A 20,852-nucleotide genomic window follows, 5' to 3' on the forward strand; every position below is an offset into this window, starting at 1 on the left:
ATGGTTGCATATAGGTCAACATATCTAATTGGCTTATAAATAGATACAGTGTATTGTCAATTGTCTATATCTGTTTTTAAAAACAGTAAGACATTACATCTCTTTATAACCACAGCTACAATAAATCCCAGCACTCTGCAAAGCTGAGGCAGGAGGAACTTAGGTCTTATTTCAAAACAAAAAAGTAACAAGGGCTGAGGATACAGGCCAGTGTGAAGGCCCAGGGTTCAATCCCCAGCTGTCAAAAACAAAATGCAACAACTTTGATAATACCAAGTGCTAGTGAGGATGTGAGCAATTGAAACTCTTGTACCTTGCTGAGATGTAAAATAGTGTGCACTGGAAGTTTCCCAGTTTTGCCTTGCCCCACAATCCTGCAGCAACTCTACTCCAAGGGGTAAAAAAAAAAAAAAAGATGTTTAGGCAAAAAACCTAATGCAAAAAATTTTTATAGCAGCTTTGTTCAAAGTTCTAGGAATACTAACAGCAACACAAGGGAATGGATGGTCAATCTACTCAGTGATGTAGACGAATCTCAAAAACAGAGCGCTAAGTCACAGAAACCCATTTGGAAGGACACATACTTATTTTTCTATTTAGATGACATCAAGAAAAGGTGAAACGAGATCAGAAACAGATCAGTTGCCAAGATGGGAATGATCAGTTGCCACATGGTGATAGGATCTTGAAAGGGGAGGGTTTTTATATTTTGATTGTAATTGTAGTTACAAACCTGCACCTACTTGTCAAAACTCACTGAATTGTGGGCCAGGGATTTAGTTCAGTGGTGTAAGCACCTGCCTGGCAAGCACATGGTCGTGAGTTTGATCTCCAGTACAAAAACAAAAGACACTGAATTGTATGCTAAGATAGGATGCATCCATACCATTTTTTAAGTCATCTCTGAGGAAATGTCCCCTTTACTTATAGCTATAGGGTTAGCTTTATCGTTATGTATCATAAGCAACTTGGTTCAAAAGTTCTAACTTGAAAATGTGTTAAATGAGAATTTAAGGATATCAACATTTTCTTACCAACACTGTACACAGACCTGCATAAATATCTGTAACTTATTCTCTTAAAATTAGTCTAACCTTTAAAGTGTTAATACAGATCCCCCAAACTATTCCCATGATCATGTGAATATATCCTGGAAGTGAAATTTGTATTTTTTTAATACCAGGATCAAACTCATGACCTTGCATATGCCAGGCATGAGCTGTGTTGCTGAACTACATCAACTGTAATTTTTTTAAACGTCCAACCAGTTATTACTGCTTTGTGAATTTGATGATACACAATGTTCTGGGAAACATCTCTTGCTTCAGCTTGTCTTCTCTCTTCAGTATATTCATCTAGTGTAGAGGAGGAGTAAACACCATCTTTTGACTCATTCTCAGATCATCCATTAAAACTAATTTTATTTTTCTGGCTAAACTACAGAGATGGTCCTCTAATTGCCTATTTAACATATAATTTTTTAAGAATTTTTATTTCCCACTAGTACATGTTTGCAGTCCATGCTTATATTCCTCTTGGGGAGTTAGAAGCCTATAATTCTTTATTCATTGTTACTTGGATGTAACTGGCACTTATCTGTTCTTAAAGGATGCCAAGTTCTGGAGAATTCCTGTCAAACCAGTGGAAAGGTCAATTCCTCCTTACGGTTGAACCAAAACCTTACGGCCGCCCAATTTCTAAACAAATCCCAGAGTCAGAAATCAGAACCAGAAGCAAAGATTCAATCACTAATATTTTATTTGAGATACATAAGAACACAGTAGGAAGAAAGAGGAAAATGTTAACAGAAGCAAAATACAATGCACAATTGTGATGTCATGAGCTATCGCCCTGCCAGGCTTTGCGTGAGCCAGGAAGACATGCAGTACGTTTGTCTTTATGTTCACTCTGGAGGCTGAGCGTTCACTGGACGACTCATAAGGCAAACCATGGCTCAGGAGACTACAGCAAGGACACAGGAAGGGGCATTTGCCTGCCAGTCTCCCTCCTGTCCTTTCCATCACATTAATCAGGAATTCCCAGGAGCTGACTCCTCCACACTTCTGGATCATTCCACCCTTCAGTCAGATCCCAAGGTCTGCGGGGTAGAGCGCTTCCTCTAATTTAAAGGAAGGGGCAGATGTGAGAGCACAAAGGCTTAGTGTGGGGTCAGAAGGACCATGCGGGCCCAGAGTTAACTTGGGTTCCCATGAGCTTGGGGATCTCAGTAAATTCTGCTGGCAAAGGCTTAAAAAGGGCATTGTGGACTCAGAGGCAAACAGTGCTACCACAAAGGGCGGGCTGAGGGTATCTCAGGTGGTGACTTGGATCTTGTGTTCATATAACATCAATAAAGTTAAATCAGTGACACAAGGTACTTTTAGAAAAGGGGATCATTCACTTGAGTGTAGGACTGGGATAGAAGACTTTATGGAGGAGATATGGCTAAAATGATAATTGGTTCACAGAAACTACAGGAGAGACTGCAGTCGAACAGCCTAGAAGACGGTATGGTGTCTTAAATATGCGTGGCACAGAGTAGTCATCAATAGCTGGCATGCAGATATGGAAGGGAATCCAAAGGGCACAGAAAAGTCAGCTTGCAGTTAGATACAGAAGTCTTAATGAGGAGTTGGTTGAAAACAGAGTATGAAGGTCAGGTGGCTTTGAGGTTTATAAGAGGAATGAGTCTGTTTTCAGGACGTAACTATGACTCTGGTTTGAAGGTCACTGAGAAGGTTTAATCAGGATCATAGATGAGCCTCCCTCCTTAGAAGGAGCATTTGTGGCTGGCATTACAGGTCCAAATAATGACTTAGGACACTCAATGGCTTACACTCCCGGGATGTGAAGCACCAAAACAATTACCTAAGTTTATTTGGTAATGAAATCTCATTACACTGGCTCTGATTGTCAAAAATTTCTAGCCCTACCCAAACCCTACTGAATGACATTTTAAGGAACTTTTAAGACTAAAACTCCCCAGGGTGGAAGACATAAGACATGGTATAGGAGAGTCAATAAAAATTTTACAGATGATATCTGTCAGAATAATGAAAAAGAGCTTAGTGGCTCTTTTTATTTTATGAATGACACACACCTATAATCCTCATGAGGTTGAGGTAGGAAGATCACTGGGAATCTGAGGCCACTCTGGGGTACATAGTGAGTTCAAAGCTAACCTGAACTACATGGTGAGACCCTGTCTCAAAAAACGAAGAAAAAAAGACAAGAGTGGTAAAAAAATAAAGCCTAAATGTGTGCAGCAAGGGGAAGGTAATAACCTGATTAGCCATCTTGTCCTAAAATAGAACTTCCCTCGGCTTTTAGTGCTGCCATCTTAGGTATATATAGATAACAAATAAATATGCTCACCAAGTGTTTCAAGAACATCTCTCACATGAGAGACAAGATGTATATATAAGGGAGAAAAAGACTGATGAAGGGAACCAAAGAAACTGTAAAATCTGGTAACATTAACGAAGTATAAGACAGTGCATCACTTGAAAAAACTATCTTTTTCTGCAAAAAAAACCTGCCATTCAGAAAGAGCTAGCTCTTAGAAATTAATGTAGAGCTATGTGCAGTGGCATATGTCTATGGTCCTACTACTTAGGAAGCTGAGGGAGAGGATTACTTGAATCTGGGAGCTTAAGGCCAACTTGGGCAACACAGTAAGACTTCATTTCCTTAAAAATTAAGGATAGACAGATACACACACACACACACACACACACACACACACACACGAGTCAGAGGTGTAGATTAGTGGTAGTGCACTTGCCTAGTAGGCACAATGCCCTGAGTTTAGTTCCCAGGACATCAACAGAAAAAAAGAATATTTGAAAGAATAAACAATCATTTATTCATATTGAAATATTTTATGTTATTAGACATTCAGAGAATGAATAAGGTAAATAGGAAAACAGCAAAGAGAATAAAAAAATAATAAAAAATAAAAAAACATATAAGAAAGAAAACATAACTATGGTAAATTATGGCTCATGAGGAAAGATACTTGGCTAGTAACACAAACTCAGAATACTGATTTAACCAAAAGCTGGGAAGCAACTGTAGTGTGGTGTTAAAGGGCTAAATCCTCATTTACTATAGTAAAAATTCTTTAACAGATAGTAAGACAATTGAAAAATCAAGAAGTGGCACACCACACACATACACGCACATTATTTAAATAGTATAAAACACTGTATTTGCCTTTGAGAAATGATGACAATTAGGGTTCAGACAAAGGAGTGTTCTTTTTCATGGTAATCTCAACATAGCTACTTGAACTTTAAACTATTCATATTTGCTTTTTAAATAAAAACAAATTTTAAAAGCTTAAATAGACCACTAAAAATTTTTCAAAAAGAAAGGTACTTGTCCTTTACCTAGAGGCCTTAAGCTTTTTCAATAGTGCAGAAGCCAGAACCAGTGTACTGAATAATAAATGGGACATGAGATATCAAACAGCAGGTCTGTTTCAATAAGCCACACTAAGCATTGAAATGTGTAGCACATAAAGGGGGCAACAGAGTCAAGAAAAAAAAAATTCTGAAAGTGACATAGCCTAAATGATGGCACTAACGTAAGCTCCTCAAAAATGGCTTGTGAGTCATTCCTCTTTTCAGCCATAGTGGTGATTGAACCAGAGCTTTTCTACTGAGCTACAACCCTGGGCTTTTTTTTGAGACAGGGTCTTACTGAGTTCCCAGGTAGGAAGAAAACCTATGATCCTCTTGCCTCAGGCTCCCAAGTGCTGTATTATAGGTGTGCACCACATACCCACTTTGCCAAGTCATTCATTACAACTAGGTAGATTCCCATATGCACCCATGCTTTTTTTTTTTTTTTGCCTCACAGCTGTTTTGCTTGAATGCCTTCCAATGTAAAGCTTCATGATATCTCTTGGGGAACAATTTTATAACCAAAGGACTTCTGTATCTCTCTTAAATGTGGCAAGCAGAGAAAAACTTTATGAACTATCATTTAGATGAAGTAGCGCAACATGACTAAATGAGATATAGGCAAGGAGAACAGCTGAGTTACAAGTACTTTCTTACAGTCAGGTTCCACACATTGTTCATATATAAAACAACTATCATATATGGTATTAGGCATTCTATGATACAAATCCTCAAAATCAAGAGGCTTTAAAAAAAAATGAGTCTGAGTTGCCCAAGAATTCCTCAAATATTCACAGAGGCTTAATATGTGTCATGGTATTTAAATACCTTCTCAAGCAAGCAACGATGTTTAGCTTCCTCTGCAACTAAAAATAATTAACACCCTCTCAAGTGATCTACCTGTGTATTCCTGAGGTAAAGCACCACTCCAGCATAAGAGGCAACTGGAGAAAGATCCCAGAGAGTTATGTTCAAAAGACAAAAATAAGTCCTAGATATTCCAGGCAATTTATGTTCATATCTTACTCCATTCATGGAGCAACTTCTATAAATCTATTAAGTTTTCAAGCTCTCTGGATGGATGGTTCAATCTCTTTGATGGCATTTATCCTGTGATCAGATCATTTGGAAAATTATCATTTTTCCAACACTGTAATTAATCTTTCTTGCCCAATTAATAATCCCTAATATTTTTATCCATCTTTGTGTTTGATGGCACATCTGGCAGTTCAGTACAAGGAAGCTGGTCAAATTCCAATACTGACTGCCCAAGAAAAAAATACCTAATCACAAAAATACAAGAATTAATACACACAGTGACTAGGTTCTAAAGAAACTTGTCCTTCTAGGTAAAATTTAGTAAAAAATTTGAACAGTTAGAGAAAAAAAGACTGGGTCAACAAACATAACAAAAACACTAAAAAAATCATATCACAAGTCTATCAAAATGAAATACATAGAAAAAAAGGATAGAATTTTAAAAAGTAATTCGCAAAGGAAGTTAATATTTTATCAGATCTAAAATATCTTTCTGTAGAAAAATTTAAATGGAATGACCAATTCTTTGCATTGCTATAATATGAATTTATGAGTGAAGAGGTAATATTATCATAATTTTTCTTTAAGTCTGAACACATATAACGGAGCAATAAATTTTTGTTAAAAATTTCATCTGACCTGAAAAATAATCTGACCTGATTTTTACTGTAAGTCACTTTAGCAATCTTCAGCCCAGCTCTGTTTATCAGGTAGATTTCCAGGACAGGCCTGTATCACTTGTTCCATCCCCAATAGGCTGGAGAAGACAGTCTCTGGTAACCAGGAGCATACCACCTCTTATTCTGAGCTGCTTGACTGCCATGTGGCTTCATATTCCAAAAGTATCTCCTTTGTGAATAGTCCTCTCCAGCAGGGCCAGGAGGAGGGATATGGCCTCTCTGGTAAACATTCTGAGTTTGTGAAAATTTTCTTAAACAAAAAGTAATAAACCATTATTAGAATAAAATATAATAAGCCTTATAAAATAACCCATATTGTGATTCTGTTTCCTTTCTGATCTTAACAGACTATCTCTTCATTCGTTATAAAATGGAGCTATTTGTGCCCTCCTTTTACAGGCTGTTATAAAGATAAATTAAAGCAATGTACTTTTGTTTCCTACAATGCCTTGGCATATATATATTCACAGAAGCTTTCTCACCCTTTCCTACATACATAAATGCATACCCATACTAGTCTAAATGACTATATTCTCTCCAGTTTGGCATGGTTGATACCAGACAGACCAAGATTTTTGATATTGAAAACAGAGAACTTTTATTTTATAAAGTATAAAAAAAAGCCACAGCCATGACACATGCAACAAATTGCAATAACCAACGTTTAATTCTTTCAAAATCAAGATTAGAAAATATATAATCATATAAAAATTTGGAAATCTGATTAAAAAACCATAAACCTCTCAATCCCATTTAATCGAATTCAACACATTAACATTTCCTTTCACTTTTTCTCACTGCATTTTTTTACACGAATCACAGTACTATTTTTGCTAATTATAGTGACCTATTACTAACACTTTATAAAATGTTATAATATGGATATACTATAATTACTTTGCTGTATCTTCCATAGTTAGACATATATGCTATTACCAGTTCTTGTACTACCACAAACACTTCTGAAATTAACATCTAGGAATATATACTACTGTAACTAAGCATGTAGCCCAGTATCTGAGACATAGTGGGGAGCTTTACAAACGTACTAAGTGACCTAATGAATTCAGCCTTCCCCAAATTTTGAAGTATTTCCTTAGTCTCAAGATGAAACTACCAGGTATATTTATGGCTATTAAAATTGCATTTCAAAATGGTTATACCAATTTTCTATGCTATTATCACCACCTTTTTCAAATGTTTATATCTCTTTAAAATGCCAACAACTTTCTGAAAGTGTTTATAGTGTGCTAAAACTATTTTAACTAATGATGTAGTCACGACAATCCCTTATGAATTGTGTATTATTAAAATCTCCACCCCACTGATAAGAAATGGAAATTTAGAAAAGTTAAGTGTTTCACCCAAAACCACACACTAGGTGAATGGCAGAGATAGGAAGCAAACCCAGGTCCAGTCTGACAAACACTCCACTGGACTGCTCATCAAAAATTGTTACGAAACAGTCCAAGAATAAGGCTTTACTTTTGCAATGATAAGTTTTAGGTATCAACTAGACTGACTTAAGGAGTGCCCAAATATCAGGTAAAGGATTATTTCTAGGTGTATCTGTGAAAATGTTCTGTAAAGACTGTTGTGTGAGCTGGTGGACTAAGGGACTAAGATCTGCCCTCAATGCAAGTGGGCACCAGTCAAATGGCTTGAATTCTGGTAGAAATCTGCCCTCTCCGTTGGAGCTGGGACACACTTCTCTTGCCCTTGGGCATTAAAACTCAGCCTCTGGACTCTAGAACTTTCACCAGCAGTGTACCTCCCCCTTTTCCACATAACACTCACCGTGACCCCGGAGTTCTCAGACTTTTGGCCTCAGGACTTGAATGGAAAGCTATCAGGTTCCTTGGTGTGGAGCCTTTCTCACTTAATTGAGTTATATTACAGGCATCTTTGGTCTAGCTTGCTTATAGCCTGTTGTGGGACTTCTCCACCTCCATTTGTGTCAATTCCCCTAATAAAGCCCTTCTCAAATCGCTTGTCTCCTCCTCCTCTCTTCCAGATGTATAGACAGAGATACAGATACAAATATATAATTTATTGAATTCACGGTTTTTACAGTGATCAATACCCCTACCTCTGTCTTTATTTTGAGACAGGGTCTCACCAAGTTGCTGTGTTGCCCAGGCTGAGCTCTAACTTGTGCAACTCTTACCTCAGCCTCTGAGAGTACTGGGTGTGTGTCACTATATCTGGCTTTTCTGGATAACTCTAATACAATACTTTCACTGAACTCAGATTGCTCCCATTTCAAAAGTGTGATCGACCTATTCAAATGCTCTGCAAATACCTCTATTGGGATTTTATTATTTTTCTTAATTTACATTTACTTTTAAATAATAGCCTTTCTCATTCTGAAAAATATACCGAAATTAAAATAGCCTAAAAATGCAAGACTCTCTCTGGAAGCCACATCAAACTCATGGCTTACATTAAGTTTAAAATCATTGAAAATTTCTAATTCCTTTCCCAACTGTCTAAGAAATCATAAATTCTCTGCCCTGGGGCTGGGGATTAGCTCAGCAGCATAAGCAACGAAAGGTTGAGTTCAATCCCCAGTACCAAACGAAAAAACTTCCCTAACCTGTATTTAGGTTTTTCAAATACACAGCAGGATGATACCCACTAGTTGATACTGATCAGCAAGAAAACATCAATTCCTTATCATTATCATAATATCTTTTCACTGATTAATAGTATTAATTTCTGGGGCTGGGGATTTAGCTCAGTGGCATAAGCGCCTGCCTTGTAAGCAGGCAGTCGTGAGTTCGATCCCCGGTACCGATAAAAAGGAAAAAGACAAAAAAAAAAAAAGCAGAAAAAAAAAAAAAAAGTATTAATTTCTGTTTCAGTTCTAGATAAAGAGAAAGCAGAGGTACCTGACTGATTGTTGCCAGTTCTGGGTCCGGTTATGAAAATGCTGGGTAGGGGGTAGATTGTGTAGGTTATACTTTGGTCCACCATTAACAGATCTGTTGTTATAGCTGTGTACTGGTTCCTCAGAATCTTCAAAACCACTTGATCTGCATACACCGGAATTCCAGTTCCTCAAAGAGAATATTTCCACACAGTATTACTAAATTACTAAATTTTCAAATTTAGAAGCCATTTTAGTTATGCTACTTTTGGCCTATGTAAATAACAATCTCTTTCCAGTAAGGAAAAACCTATGAAAAGAATGGATATATTCAATTCAAATTATTTAAAAAAGAGATCTATAAGAACAGATATATCCAACTTGAATTACATAAAATAAGAGATCTTCTTAACCCACCACCATCACCTAAGAAATGTAACACTTACTTTCTGATAGGACCATTCTGAAGATCTTCAATGTAGTTTTGCCTTTCTATGCAATGTCCTCGGCACCTATTGAATACTGAGGAGTGAATGAATTATTAGAAGTTACTTTACAAATACCAAATCCTTCCCAGAGAGATAAAAATAAATCACTGACTAATTACTTAGGCGGTTACAGCTCACGACTTTCAGACACATCCTTTTATAAATTTTTGGAAAGATTGCCTTATATGGTTTGGGGGGGGAATTGTTTGGTTTTGTTCTTTTTTTTTTGGGTGCTGGGCATGCACTCTATCACTGAGCTACACCCTCAGCCCCAAGACTTGTTTTTTCTTCTTTTTTTTATATTTTATATTGGAGCAAATGAATTATGAATTTTTTTTCAAAATTTGAGAAACTGATCTACATTTTTACCTCTAACTTTTATAAAAAGGGGAAAATAGCGACAACCCTCATACTTACATTCAATTGCATCATCTGGCCTCATGCCTTCTACATCAATCAAATATCTAACAAAACAACATAATTTGGGTCATTTATGTATACGAAAAGAAAAAAAGTTTTTTCAAAAAAGGTCCAATTTCACTTACAAATGGAAACATAAAGGTCTTAGGGAAATATCAATACATCTAATCCAACAATTACTAAAGAGCAATATGCCACAACAAAAAGACTATTCCAAAAATAAAAGGATGACCCAACTTTAGGAAATTTATTAATAAAGGTACGTATACTACTATGATAACTAAAAGAAGGAAAGAAAATACAGACTCAAAATGGCAGGTGTTTAAAAGGTATTTGAAAAAATTCAAGAGGTATTTTGAACAAAATGCTATGTACACTAAAATCAGAAAACTTCCTTGATGTGACAGAATATTTATCAGGAACCAACAACAAACAAAAGACATACTGGGTAAAATAGTAAGATCATATCCAAAAAATATGGTGTAACCAACTGTATGGGCCAAAAACAGAGGAGTCATCATCACTGTCAGCTATTTCTTCTCATTCTCACCTTCATGCTGCCAACAAATTGTGGCAAGATATCACCTAAATAATCTCTGAAATATGGCCATATTTTCCCCCCAAAATAGCCAACACATCTTGCTCCAGGATACTGTCATGCCTCATTTTCTGAAAGTTTCCTAACTTGACTCCTTGTTTCTACTTCTTTCCTCTGTGATCCATTCTCCATTCAGTAGTAAAATGACATGTTAAAAATGCAAAATTGTATTATATTCCATACACTCACCACTTCAAAAACATTCGTGGTTTTCTGTTGTTCTTAAAACCTTAAACATAGTTCTGTGTTATCTAGCTCCTACCTATGCTGCCGCCTTCATTCTAATATTGTACTTACCCCATGGAACTCTCCACCATAGTGTGTATTGACCCGTTTTAGAGTCTTTGCTTTTGCTGATAACCACAATTCTCTCCACCATGTTCCTACCTGATTACTGTCAATTCAACCTTCATATATAATTTCCTCATGGATAAATTCTTCATATATAAATTCCTCAAACTTCCTCATGGAAACCTTTAGTCCTTTCACTTAATGAGGTCAAATCCTTTCCATTATAACCACTTATAATACCATGTCCCTTTGCATAGCACTTGTCAGTTACAATTTTATATGCATGTGTGATTCTTTCCTATCTATTCCATCACAAAGGGCAATTCTACATTTTCTGAATGAAGAAACATAAATAGGTACAGTATAGCAATAAAAAAGTATTAAGAATGTGTACTCTGACTCAGAAATTCCATTCTGAATGAAATTACCTCTGAGATAACTCCATATATATTCAAAGATGTTCAGAGAGGAATGCTCACTATTTTAAATATTAAAAACTTCTGACTTTCATGTTCATCAGCATGTGAATGAATAATGCAGCCTTTAAGAAGAGTAAGATTTCTAAGAACCTTTATAGAAACATGTTTACAAGACAATGCACTAAATAGCATATCTATTATAGCAGAACCACACTTTATGCTTTTATCTACATTTTTGAACACTAAACATATATTAAAGTATTAATGATGGTAACCTCTTGGTGACATAAGAGTGCTTTCTATTTCACACATTTATATACTGACTTCATTTTTTGCAACAACCTTATAATCACTGTGTTCAGACAAAAACAATTTAAATATGATTTACCTCTAGGATTGGCAACTCACCTGCAGATGAGGTAGCCAGTCCTGTTTAAACCATGGGTACAGTGGACACCAATAAGTTTGTCTATAAAACAAGAAATACAGTGAAGTAACTGAAATAGACTAAAAATAAATAAGACAATTTTCTCAAGAGTAACGTACAAGTTACTGTAACATTACCAATATCCTGAAAAGAATCTATTTTTCAGGAACATTTATAAAGAAACATCTATGAGAAAACCAACATTCACTTTCTATAGAAAAATTTGCATAGCCTCCATTAGACCCAATGATGTAAACTGCAAAGGCCTACTTAGGTATTAACAGCTAAAACTGCATGGAGACAAAGTTATCTGTCTTAAAATACTCATTAGAACTGATTTCATTATAGAAAAAGTAAGTAAAACAACAGGTACTGAAAAGAAAAATTTGTTTTAAAATGAAACAAATAAAATGGCTTAACTTTCTTTTCGTTCATTTAGCCTTCCCTCTCTTCCTTGCTCATTTGTTTGTTTGTTTTTGCAGTACTAGAGGCAAGCACTCTAAACACTGAGCTACAGAGCAGACCTTCTGATACTGAACACAAGCAAAATTGTAATCAAAATGGAAAAAAATAGTGGAAATGCCTTAAATATGCAAAACAAATGTACAATTCCACTGGCTCATACTTTATTTGGTTCTATTTGGGACCATCTTACTCCTAGCATTTGCCTTTTGCTGTTTCTTTTGTGTAACTCTCAGACTCTGAGATTTTCTGTTTTTTTAAATCTGTCATCTCCTAACCAATGCAGAAGATAAAACAAGGTTTTTTTCATCTTCTTATATATGAGGTAGTTTGATTCATCTTTCTTACTAAAATCACTTTTCAAAGTAAACTTTATCTGACCAACAAAATGAAAAACATTGTATGATCAATTCATGTTTTCATCTTAACACAATGTCAAAACTTTAAAACTATCAACAATATCCAATGCCATTTAAAATTACCAAAATTTAGACTTTTTCAAAAACAAAAACTTACCATTATCTTTATTTTCCTTCAAAAATTTATTAACAGCACATTTAAATTTAAAAATAGTTTTATCATTAGGCACCTGATGCCCAACTGTAAAAATTTTTAAATAGTGCATAGTTTCTGGTAAATCCTATAGAGCAAAACAAGAAAAATATATATTATTTCATTTCTTCAAAAAGAATTACAACAACTATATGATAAACCAAGAGATTACAATAAACTCTGTGAGTCAGTAATTCTGATGAAAGAGCTATTTTTTTCCAAAGCTGCTTCAACCAAGATAGATATATTACTTGATAAAACCACAGGACAGATAGTTAACAGGTATACAAGACACATCAAACTACATGTGAATACAGGCACAATATAACTAAAAATCCCATGAGCAGTTCTACCTAATATTTCACATTTCAAGGGCCAATGCCTTCATAAAGCAGCTGCCAAGCATAAATATTCTTGAGACGGTAGGAATTAAGACACAGATAAGAGAAGAGGTAACTGAAAATCCTGAAAATCTAAGTATAAATAGAAAGTAACAGAAAAATTCATGACTTAGTTTATATTACAAACCCAGCTCCCAGCTCTACCTATACAAAAAGCCTAGGAACAAGGTCAGCCTAGCAGCAATGAGCACCTCTTAGCATGCAGACTTGTAGTTTCAAAATATTCCCACTAAAAGAAATCAAAGCATCTTGTTACAATGAAAGATTCGAGTTGAGGCTGTATGTATACGAGACGTGTTGCAACTTTTTCCATACAAATACCAAAAAAAGTTATCAAAGACTAATAAAAGAAGACTATCAAAGACTATCAAAAGAAGCCAAATTAAGATGTTCCAATTGTCCAAAGGCAAGGACTCAACCTGTGCCTCAGTAAGACAGACAACTGCATCAGAGTTTATGATGACACAAAACTAGTTAAATAAAATCTTGCTATCACTGAAAGATATTAGTGAACCAACTCACTATTTCAAACACTATTAAATAAAAAGAAAGCATCATCAAGGATTCACCAAGAAGTATACCCTCCCTGTGAACCAGCACCATATGCAGGCCACTGCTGGTGGGTAGTGGCCAGCCAGACCCCAGCCTTTCACTGTGAGTCAGCACCATCAGCAGACTGCGGGAGGAGAGACAGATGATTCACTAAGAAGCAAGTCCTCCCTGCAAACCAGCACCACACAAGGGCTGCAGCCAACAGGGGGAGAAGCAGACCCCAGTCTTTCCCCATTAGTACCATTAGCGGACTGCGGGGGGGTGGGGGGTGGGGTGGAGGAATTTGGCTCCGACAAGGATTCTCCAAGAAGAAAACGCTCCCTGAGAACCAGTGGCACAGGCAAGGTGACAACCAGACTCTAGCCTTACCCCGTGAGTCAGTGCCATTTGCAGACTGTGAGGGGAGAGAACAAGGCTTCAAGAAGAAAGCCCTCTCTGTGAACCAGTGCCATGCAAGGTCCTTAGCTGGAAGGGGACAATCAGACCTCAGCCCCTGAGAGCCCATGGGCTGGTAAACAAGAAAAGTCAATCCCCTTCCCCTAACCCCCATAAGCAACCTGCTGATCCAGAGAAATACAGGCTCAGATATTGAGGTGAAATGCAATTTGATGCTTGTGGTGTTTTGGCGTTTCACGGACCTTGCAGATCTAGGGCCAGTGGTCTGATCTCTATTCAGAGACTATCAGTACACAGTGTGGCATTTAGGTCTGATCTCTATTCAGAGACTATCAGTACACAGTGTGGCATTTAGGGGGATTCTCTTTCTCAAGGTGGAAGCCATTGTTAATTTCCTATTACCTTGTTTTGAAGTCCTTATCATTTTCACTGTTTTGTTGGGTTGTGCTTTGTTCTGTTTGATTGTTATATTCAATGACATAGGCAGCTGCTTCAAAGACAGCAAGCTATATTATGGTAGCCATTTTGGATTTACAATTGTCTTGTTTTGAAGTCCCTTACTGCATTCATTGTTTTGTTTTTATTGGTTCTGTTCTGTTTGAGTTTTACTATGTCTGAAGGTATCTGCAGCTATTTTGAAGACAAGAGGCAATATGGTAACTGATGTTGATTTTAAACTGTTTTGAAACTCTGGATCACTTAACATTGGTTTGATTGGTTTTATTCTGTTTCACTTTCCTTGGTTCTATCCTCTTTAAGATAAAATAAATTTTTAAAAAAGGCTCATGCCTAAAATATCTGACAAGGAGAAATTCCTCTTTACAGAATTGCATATACCTAGGTAATGAATAATTTAAAAAAAGAATGACAGAATTTATAATTTTTGATGTGTGTCAAAAATGAAGGGGCCAATGAATGACTATTTATAGAAAGAGAAATCGATTCATTTATTAGCCTCCTCATAGAAGAAAACAACACCTATATTTTTTGTTTTCATTTCTGTTTTTGTACCAGGAATCAAACTCACAACCTCACACTTGCTATGCCACTGAGCTATATCCCCAGCCTAAGATTGCCTATAAAACATCTTGAAAAAATAAATAAAATAAAGCTTGAACACCAATTAAACTAGGTTCAACTACCAATCTGCAGAAAACAAAAGAATAAAAGGTCTAGAATATAATCAGTTATCAAAATATTAACAGGACATGATATTCAAACATAATTCAACGAGGAAAAAATGAAAGAGATCAATGTTAAGGGAAAACTATAAATTAACATGTAACAAATTTAATTGCTGGGTGACAATTTTTATTACATTTAGGAAATAATTCTAAGTTAAACAACAGATGGAGTACTTGATATTAAAGAACTGATATTAAGGGGCAGGGGTTTAGCTCAGCGGCACAAATAAGGCAAGCGCAAGGCTGTCAGTTCAATCCCCAGTAAACAAACAAACAAACAAAAATTGATATTAAGGAATAAAAGCATTCTATTTTAAATATGTATATTAAAGGTACAAAGTTATAATATCAATGAAAGTGAAGTTATATGAGATTTTAAAATAATAGCAAATGAGGAAAGATACCTAAACACAATAGTCCACACTTGATTGATGTTAAAATTGAGTATGTTGAATTAATGGGTGTACAATGAACACTAATAAGTATATGTTACTTTCTGTATTTGTTTGGAATGTCAGATAATAGCTCACAAGAAAGAATATAACATTGTAAAACTCTGGCAATTACTTGTTAGGTTAAATAAACTACCGTATGATCCAGTAATTCCACTCCTAATCATACCTTTAAAAGAACTGAAAGCAAGGATCTGAACAAGTATTTATACATCAATGTTTATGGTAGCATTATTCATAATAGCCAAAGGAACAACCCAATTGTCTACCAATAAATGAATGGGTAAACAAAACATGGCATATACACACCATAGAATATTCAGCCATAAAAAGGAAAAGATTCTGATACAGACTACACAACATGAATGAACCTTAAAAAACATAACTGAAATAAGCCAGAAAAAGAAAGAAAAATACTGTATAACACACTTGTAGGAGGTACTTGAAATAGGTACATTTATAGAGATAGAAAGTAGATTTAGACATTACCAGGACCTAAATGGATAAAGAAACGGGAATTACTGTATAACGGTTACAAAGTTCTTGTTGAGGATGATAAAAGTGATTTGCATACAGACACTGGTAACAATGACCAAATATTAAATTTTAAGTCATGTCTCCAATCCCATTTTAAGACAGAATTTAAACATGCAGTTGAAAAACACATTTGGTTGTTCTCTTTTAAATTTTACTATTACCCACAGATGGCCAGGCTTTGTATTAGCACAAGATGAAAATTACTCAATTATTACTGAATTACTATGAACTATTTTAGTATCAGAATAAACAAAGTTCTTTTCAATTAAGTATTTACCTCTGGTTTGTAATAGCGCTGAGTATATGTTAAATCAATAATCAGTCCAAGCTCTTCATTTTGCTCTTGGACTTTGTTAAAAAGATCCAAAAGAGAAAAGCGTTCTTCTGAAGCAAGATTCACTTCAAAATTCTGTCAAAGACAGTAAAATAAAAGAAAGCAAATGTATGCTTTGAATTCTAAAATGTGTTATGCAGTTATTCAAAGAATATGACACTAATGTACAATGAGACACAAAAGAAAGTTTTCATTCTCCTGGAAGCTATACTACAAATCTCTCTTCTAAGTGATTGAAAGAAAAAAAGGCGTTTGTGCTGCTGAGCTAAACCCTTGCCCCTTCTAAGTGAATGAATGAGAAAAAGGTGTTTTACAGTGTTACACACACACACACACACACACACACACGTCTGTGTTCCATCTCTTGTGACTTTGAGCATCCCAGTAAACATTAATATAGGTTAAAAAAGCAAAAACTGTTTCTATTTCTCTAAGCCTTAGAACTTCATTTCACAAAAGTATTTTTGCACAATTTTAATATATATTAAATTTCCCACGATAGTAATCATTTTATCAACAAAGTGAAGGCTGATCTTTCTTTTGCTTAGAAATCTACTAAGAGTAGTTTGCCAGAGTATCTCTTCCACTAAGGAAATATATGTAACTCACCTACTCTGTATTTGTAGTTCCTTTTTTTTTTTTTTTTTTGGTATGGGGATCAAACTCACGACCTCACACTTGCTAGGACAGGTGCTTATGCCACTAAGCTAAACCCCTGGCCCAAATTTGTAGTTCTTGCACTACAAATACAATCAAGCATTTCTTTACATCCTCTAGTGTAGTCATGCAAAAATATTTATACACTGAAAACATATTACTTTATTATGAATCTGGTTTATCCTTTATATTCTAAATAGAAAGCTACACTAATTTTCTTTCTTTAAAATTACATATGGAAGTTGATCAAATTCATGTGTGAAGCTAATTTCAGGACAATATGGAGCCATTACAACATATTTGCTACAAAAACAAACTAGAATAAGACAGGGTTGAGAACCAGTGTTCTACAGGGTGAATTTAGTTTCTGAAAAAATATTGAACTTCTGCTTACCTTTTGCAAAGGTACTTTGAAAGCAATGAAACGAGTACCAGGCATCCGCTGTCCAACTGGGAGGTAGTCTTTCCACCTAGCAGATATGTTTTTTGTCAGCCAAATTGTATTTTACCCTCATCTCTCTGCACAGAATGAAGTCTCCTTGAAAACAGTAGTTACAGGACACCCAAAAAGTTCCTGTCTTGCCACTCAATTTATCCACTCTTGCCTAGTAAAAACTGATACTCTCCTTCCCACATACCCATCTGGAAAAGTCCTATTTTGCAATAATACAGGACAAAAATCTGCACATTTAAGGAACATAAAAAGCTGGAGAACTTATGCAACTTTGATAACCTAACTCAGTATCAAATAATTAGATGTCACTAATACATACACAGTGGCTGAAATGATTTAAATTCAATTCTATCACTTCATAAGGTTTTGTCTTCATGCAACTGAAATGATTAAATTCAATCAGAACAAAACTTCCAATTTGTATTCGAGAACATCTGATTAAAAAGGACTGTGAAATTAATTTAGGGGCACTAGATTCACAATGAAAAGTAATACTGAGCCAACTTCTGTAGAATGAGAATTAACTACATTTAGTTCAGTATATTTTAAGTTTAAAAAAAAAAAAAAGGACAAAAGTGACAAGAGATGGGGCTGGAGAAGTACAGAGGATCCTTGACCATGTAGATCCTCATATTATGGGACATAAAAAGAAGTGGGGTTTTTTGTATGTTTTTGTTGTTATTGGTAAAGTAAATTTTGGGGGTTTTTTTTAGATAGTCTCGTTATGTATTTCAGGTTGGCCTTGAACCCACTATGTACACCAGGCTGGCCCAGAGCTGGCAGCAATCCTCGTCTCCCTAGTATTGGGATTAAAGGCATGCCTGGCTGACAATGCTTTATATTAACGTCTAAGAGCTACCTTCCAACTACAGTTCAATTTCAACTTTTAATAATTACCTACTTAAAGAGTTCGGACTTAAGGAAGTAAAGAGTAGATACCTGGACACGACTCATATTTAACTATAATAGGTCACTCAATATCTGCATTAGGACGGTAAAGACAACAGATTCAAAAACTGTTGGGGTGACAAAATAAAACAGCCTTTAAGTATGAGACAGCAGAAAGTCTCAAAGAATAGAAGAGAGTTGTCAAATATATCAACTTTTTTTTTTCTTTGAGACAGGGTCTTGCCCTGTAGTTCTGGTTGGCCGTGAACTCACGGGGATCCTCCCTACCTCAGCCTCCCAAAAGCTGGAACTACAGGTATGCAACCACGCCCGGCAAGCAAAGTTTTAAAAACCATTTGAAAAATAAAAGCGCGTTCCTCAAAGGACAGGTGTGACGAAGCACCAGCTTCCCTTTGTAGTCCTATGAATACTGTTAACAAACTCTCCAAGTAAGACTAGATGGGTTGCAAGGCCGCCGAGACGGAGGTCTTTAAAACTTCTCATTGGTACTTTCTGTGGCAAAATAGTGTGATGTAATGACGGAAGCCGCTCAGCGTTTGGTAATTTAGGAGTGTCCCAACACGAACAGTTCCGCATCAAGACAGTCTTTCTTGTATTTTACCAGAGGAGCACAGGACACAGCTCACTTTTTAATTAAGAACGGGAAGAATTCACAGAACCTGACACTGTTCCTTTTGGTTACCGCGAGTGGCGGCGTGGGGAGAGGCCAGGACCGTCAGCGGGGCGCCCCGGGACACAGAGCGAGGCCGACAGCTCGAGACGGGGCCGTGCCCAGAGCTACAAGACTGAGGGCGGAGGCCTCGAGCCAAGCCTCATTACCTTTCCGGGATGCGGTTTCCACCTTTCTTTTTGGCTGAAGGAGGTCCATGAAAGTCGCGTCCGCGGCTCCAGCCACTGCGTGCGTGACGCCATTGGCTCATGTGGGTCCCGAAAAGCCGCTCTCCGGATTTCAAGCAAGTCAGAGCCGTGGTCCCGACTTCTCCGTACCAAAACGCTCCAAAGGCATACGGATGCCTCGCTACTGCGCCTGCGTCCCCGCCTGACGCGTTGGCGTCACCACATCACGCAACGTCGTTTCAGACGTAAGGTTCCTAAATAAGACCCGCGCGGCCACAGCGCCCTCCTTCACTGGAGGCGGGTAGTGGTCGATTAGTTTGTATATACACCTTTCAGAATTTAAATTCTGCACAGGGCAGGAAATAAAAAGTAAAATCCCGTCGCCCTAGTTCGTTGTGTGTTCTTCAAAACTTACATTTAGACTCTTCCTATACAAATGTCTACCATCCATTTTGTTCAATGTATTGATTTAGTGCTGAGTTTCCTATTAAATGTATATCTCCCTGTTTTTTAATGGCAGGTGATAAATAACACAATGAAAAGTACCATAATTTATTTGACCAGGCTAACTTGATGGACTGCTAGTTCAATTTGTTTCAGTTCTGCTTTTATTCTTGTAAAAATGCAATGTGAAATGCTTATGCATAAATGCAACTATGACTCATTCTTACAAGTAGAATTACTGAAATGGAAGACACATAGCCTCAAAGACTGAAAAACATTAGCTAATTACCCACCAAAAATTGAACCAACCTCTACTCCCAATGAAAGTCTTTTACTGGTTTCATTATCTGCTGGGTATCGTGTTAGAAGTGGAGAGCATGGATTTACTTTTAGAAAATAGAAAAAAAAATACCTGAGAAAGATAACAATGGAGCTCAAGGTCAAAATTTCCACACACTGTTTAAAGTCTAATTGGAAAGAGAAAAAACATAAGTTAGCACAACATAGTTTATAAACTTTTTCAAATTATAAAGCACAATTTTTTTGCCATTTGAAACTTTCATAAATTTACTCCAGTAAAAGATGTCAATAATCAGCAAAGTGCTAAAAAAAATTTACTCAAACAATAGTATATTTTATTGCAAAATCTTATCTTTTAAAGTATTCCACTATGTTTTAAAATTAATTTTATTCGTATTTCTTAGATATATATACACAATAATAACATTCATCATAGGGTATTTGTACTTATACATGATGTATCTTAATTTTTTTCTATTTACTTCCCCTCCCTTCTACCTCTCTTCCCCTCCTTATTTCCAAAATCTTTGTTGCCATCTTTTCCTTCAATTCTTTTTTTCTTTCCCCTTTCTTCCTCCCTCTCCTCCTCTCCTCTTCCCATTTGAATATTTTCTTCCTATTTTGCAATATTTATTATACAGTTTGGTCTTCATTTACACTTTCAGTTTCTCCCATCAATATGTTATTTACATGTGTGTGTTTAATTTGTTTCACATAAAAGTGTGGTCTTTGGGTGCCTCCACTG

General features: G+C 36.2%; 1 protein-coding gene across 1 annotated transcript; it reads right to left on the bottom strand.

Annotated features, from left to right (window-relative positions):
* Positions 1 to 1,740: 1,740 nt before the first annotated feature.
* On the bottom strand, positions 1,741 to 19,575 carry Dusp11 (dual specificity phosphatase 11). Its single transcript, XM_003468914.5, has 9 exons — positions 19,346 to 19,575; positions 17,558 to 17,633; positions 16,450 to 16,581; positions 12,615 to 12,738; positions 11,618 to 11,678; positions 9,899 to 9,945; positions 9,440 to 9,515; positions 9,016 to 9,183; positions 1,741 to 6,374 (listed from the first exon to the last, which is right to left on the bottom strand). The coding sequence occupies exons 1-9, from the start codon at positions 19,444 to 19,446 to the stop codon at positions 6,179 to 6,181; spliced, it is 981 nt and encodes a 326-aa protein (XP_003468962.2). The 5' UTR covers positions 19,447 to 19,575; the 3' UTR covers positions 1,741 to 6,178.
* Positions 19,576 to 20,852: the final 1,277 nt, after the last annotated feature.

The sequence above is a fragment of the Cavia porcellus genome, unplaced genomic scaffold, assembly GCF_034190915.1.
Source record: "Cavia porcellus strain 051 isolate PalLab524CR breed Dunkin Hartley unplaced genomic scaffold, mCavPor4.1 scaffold_18, whole genome shotgun sequence".
NCBI classification, from domain to species: domain Eukaryota; kingdom Metazoa; phylum Chordata; class Mammalia; order Rodentia; family Caviidae; genus Cavia; species Cavia porcellus.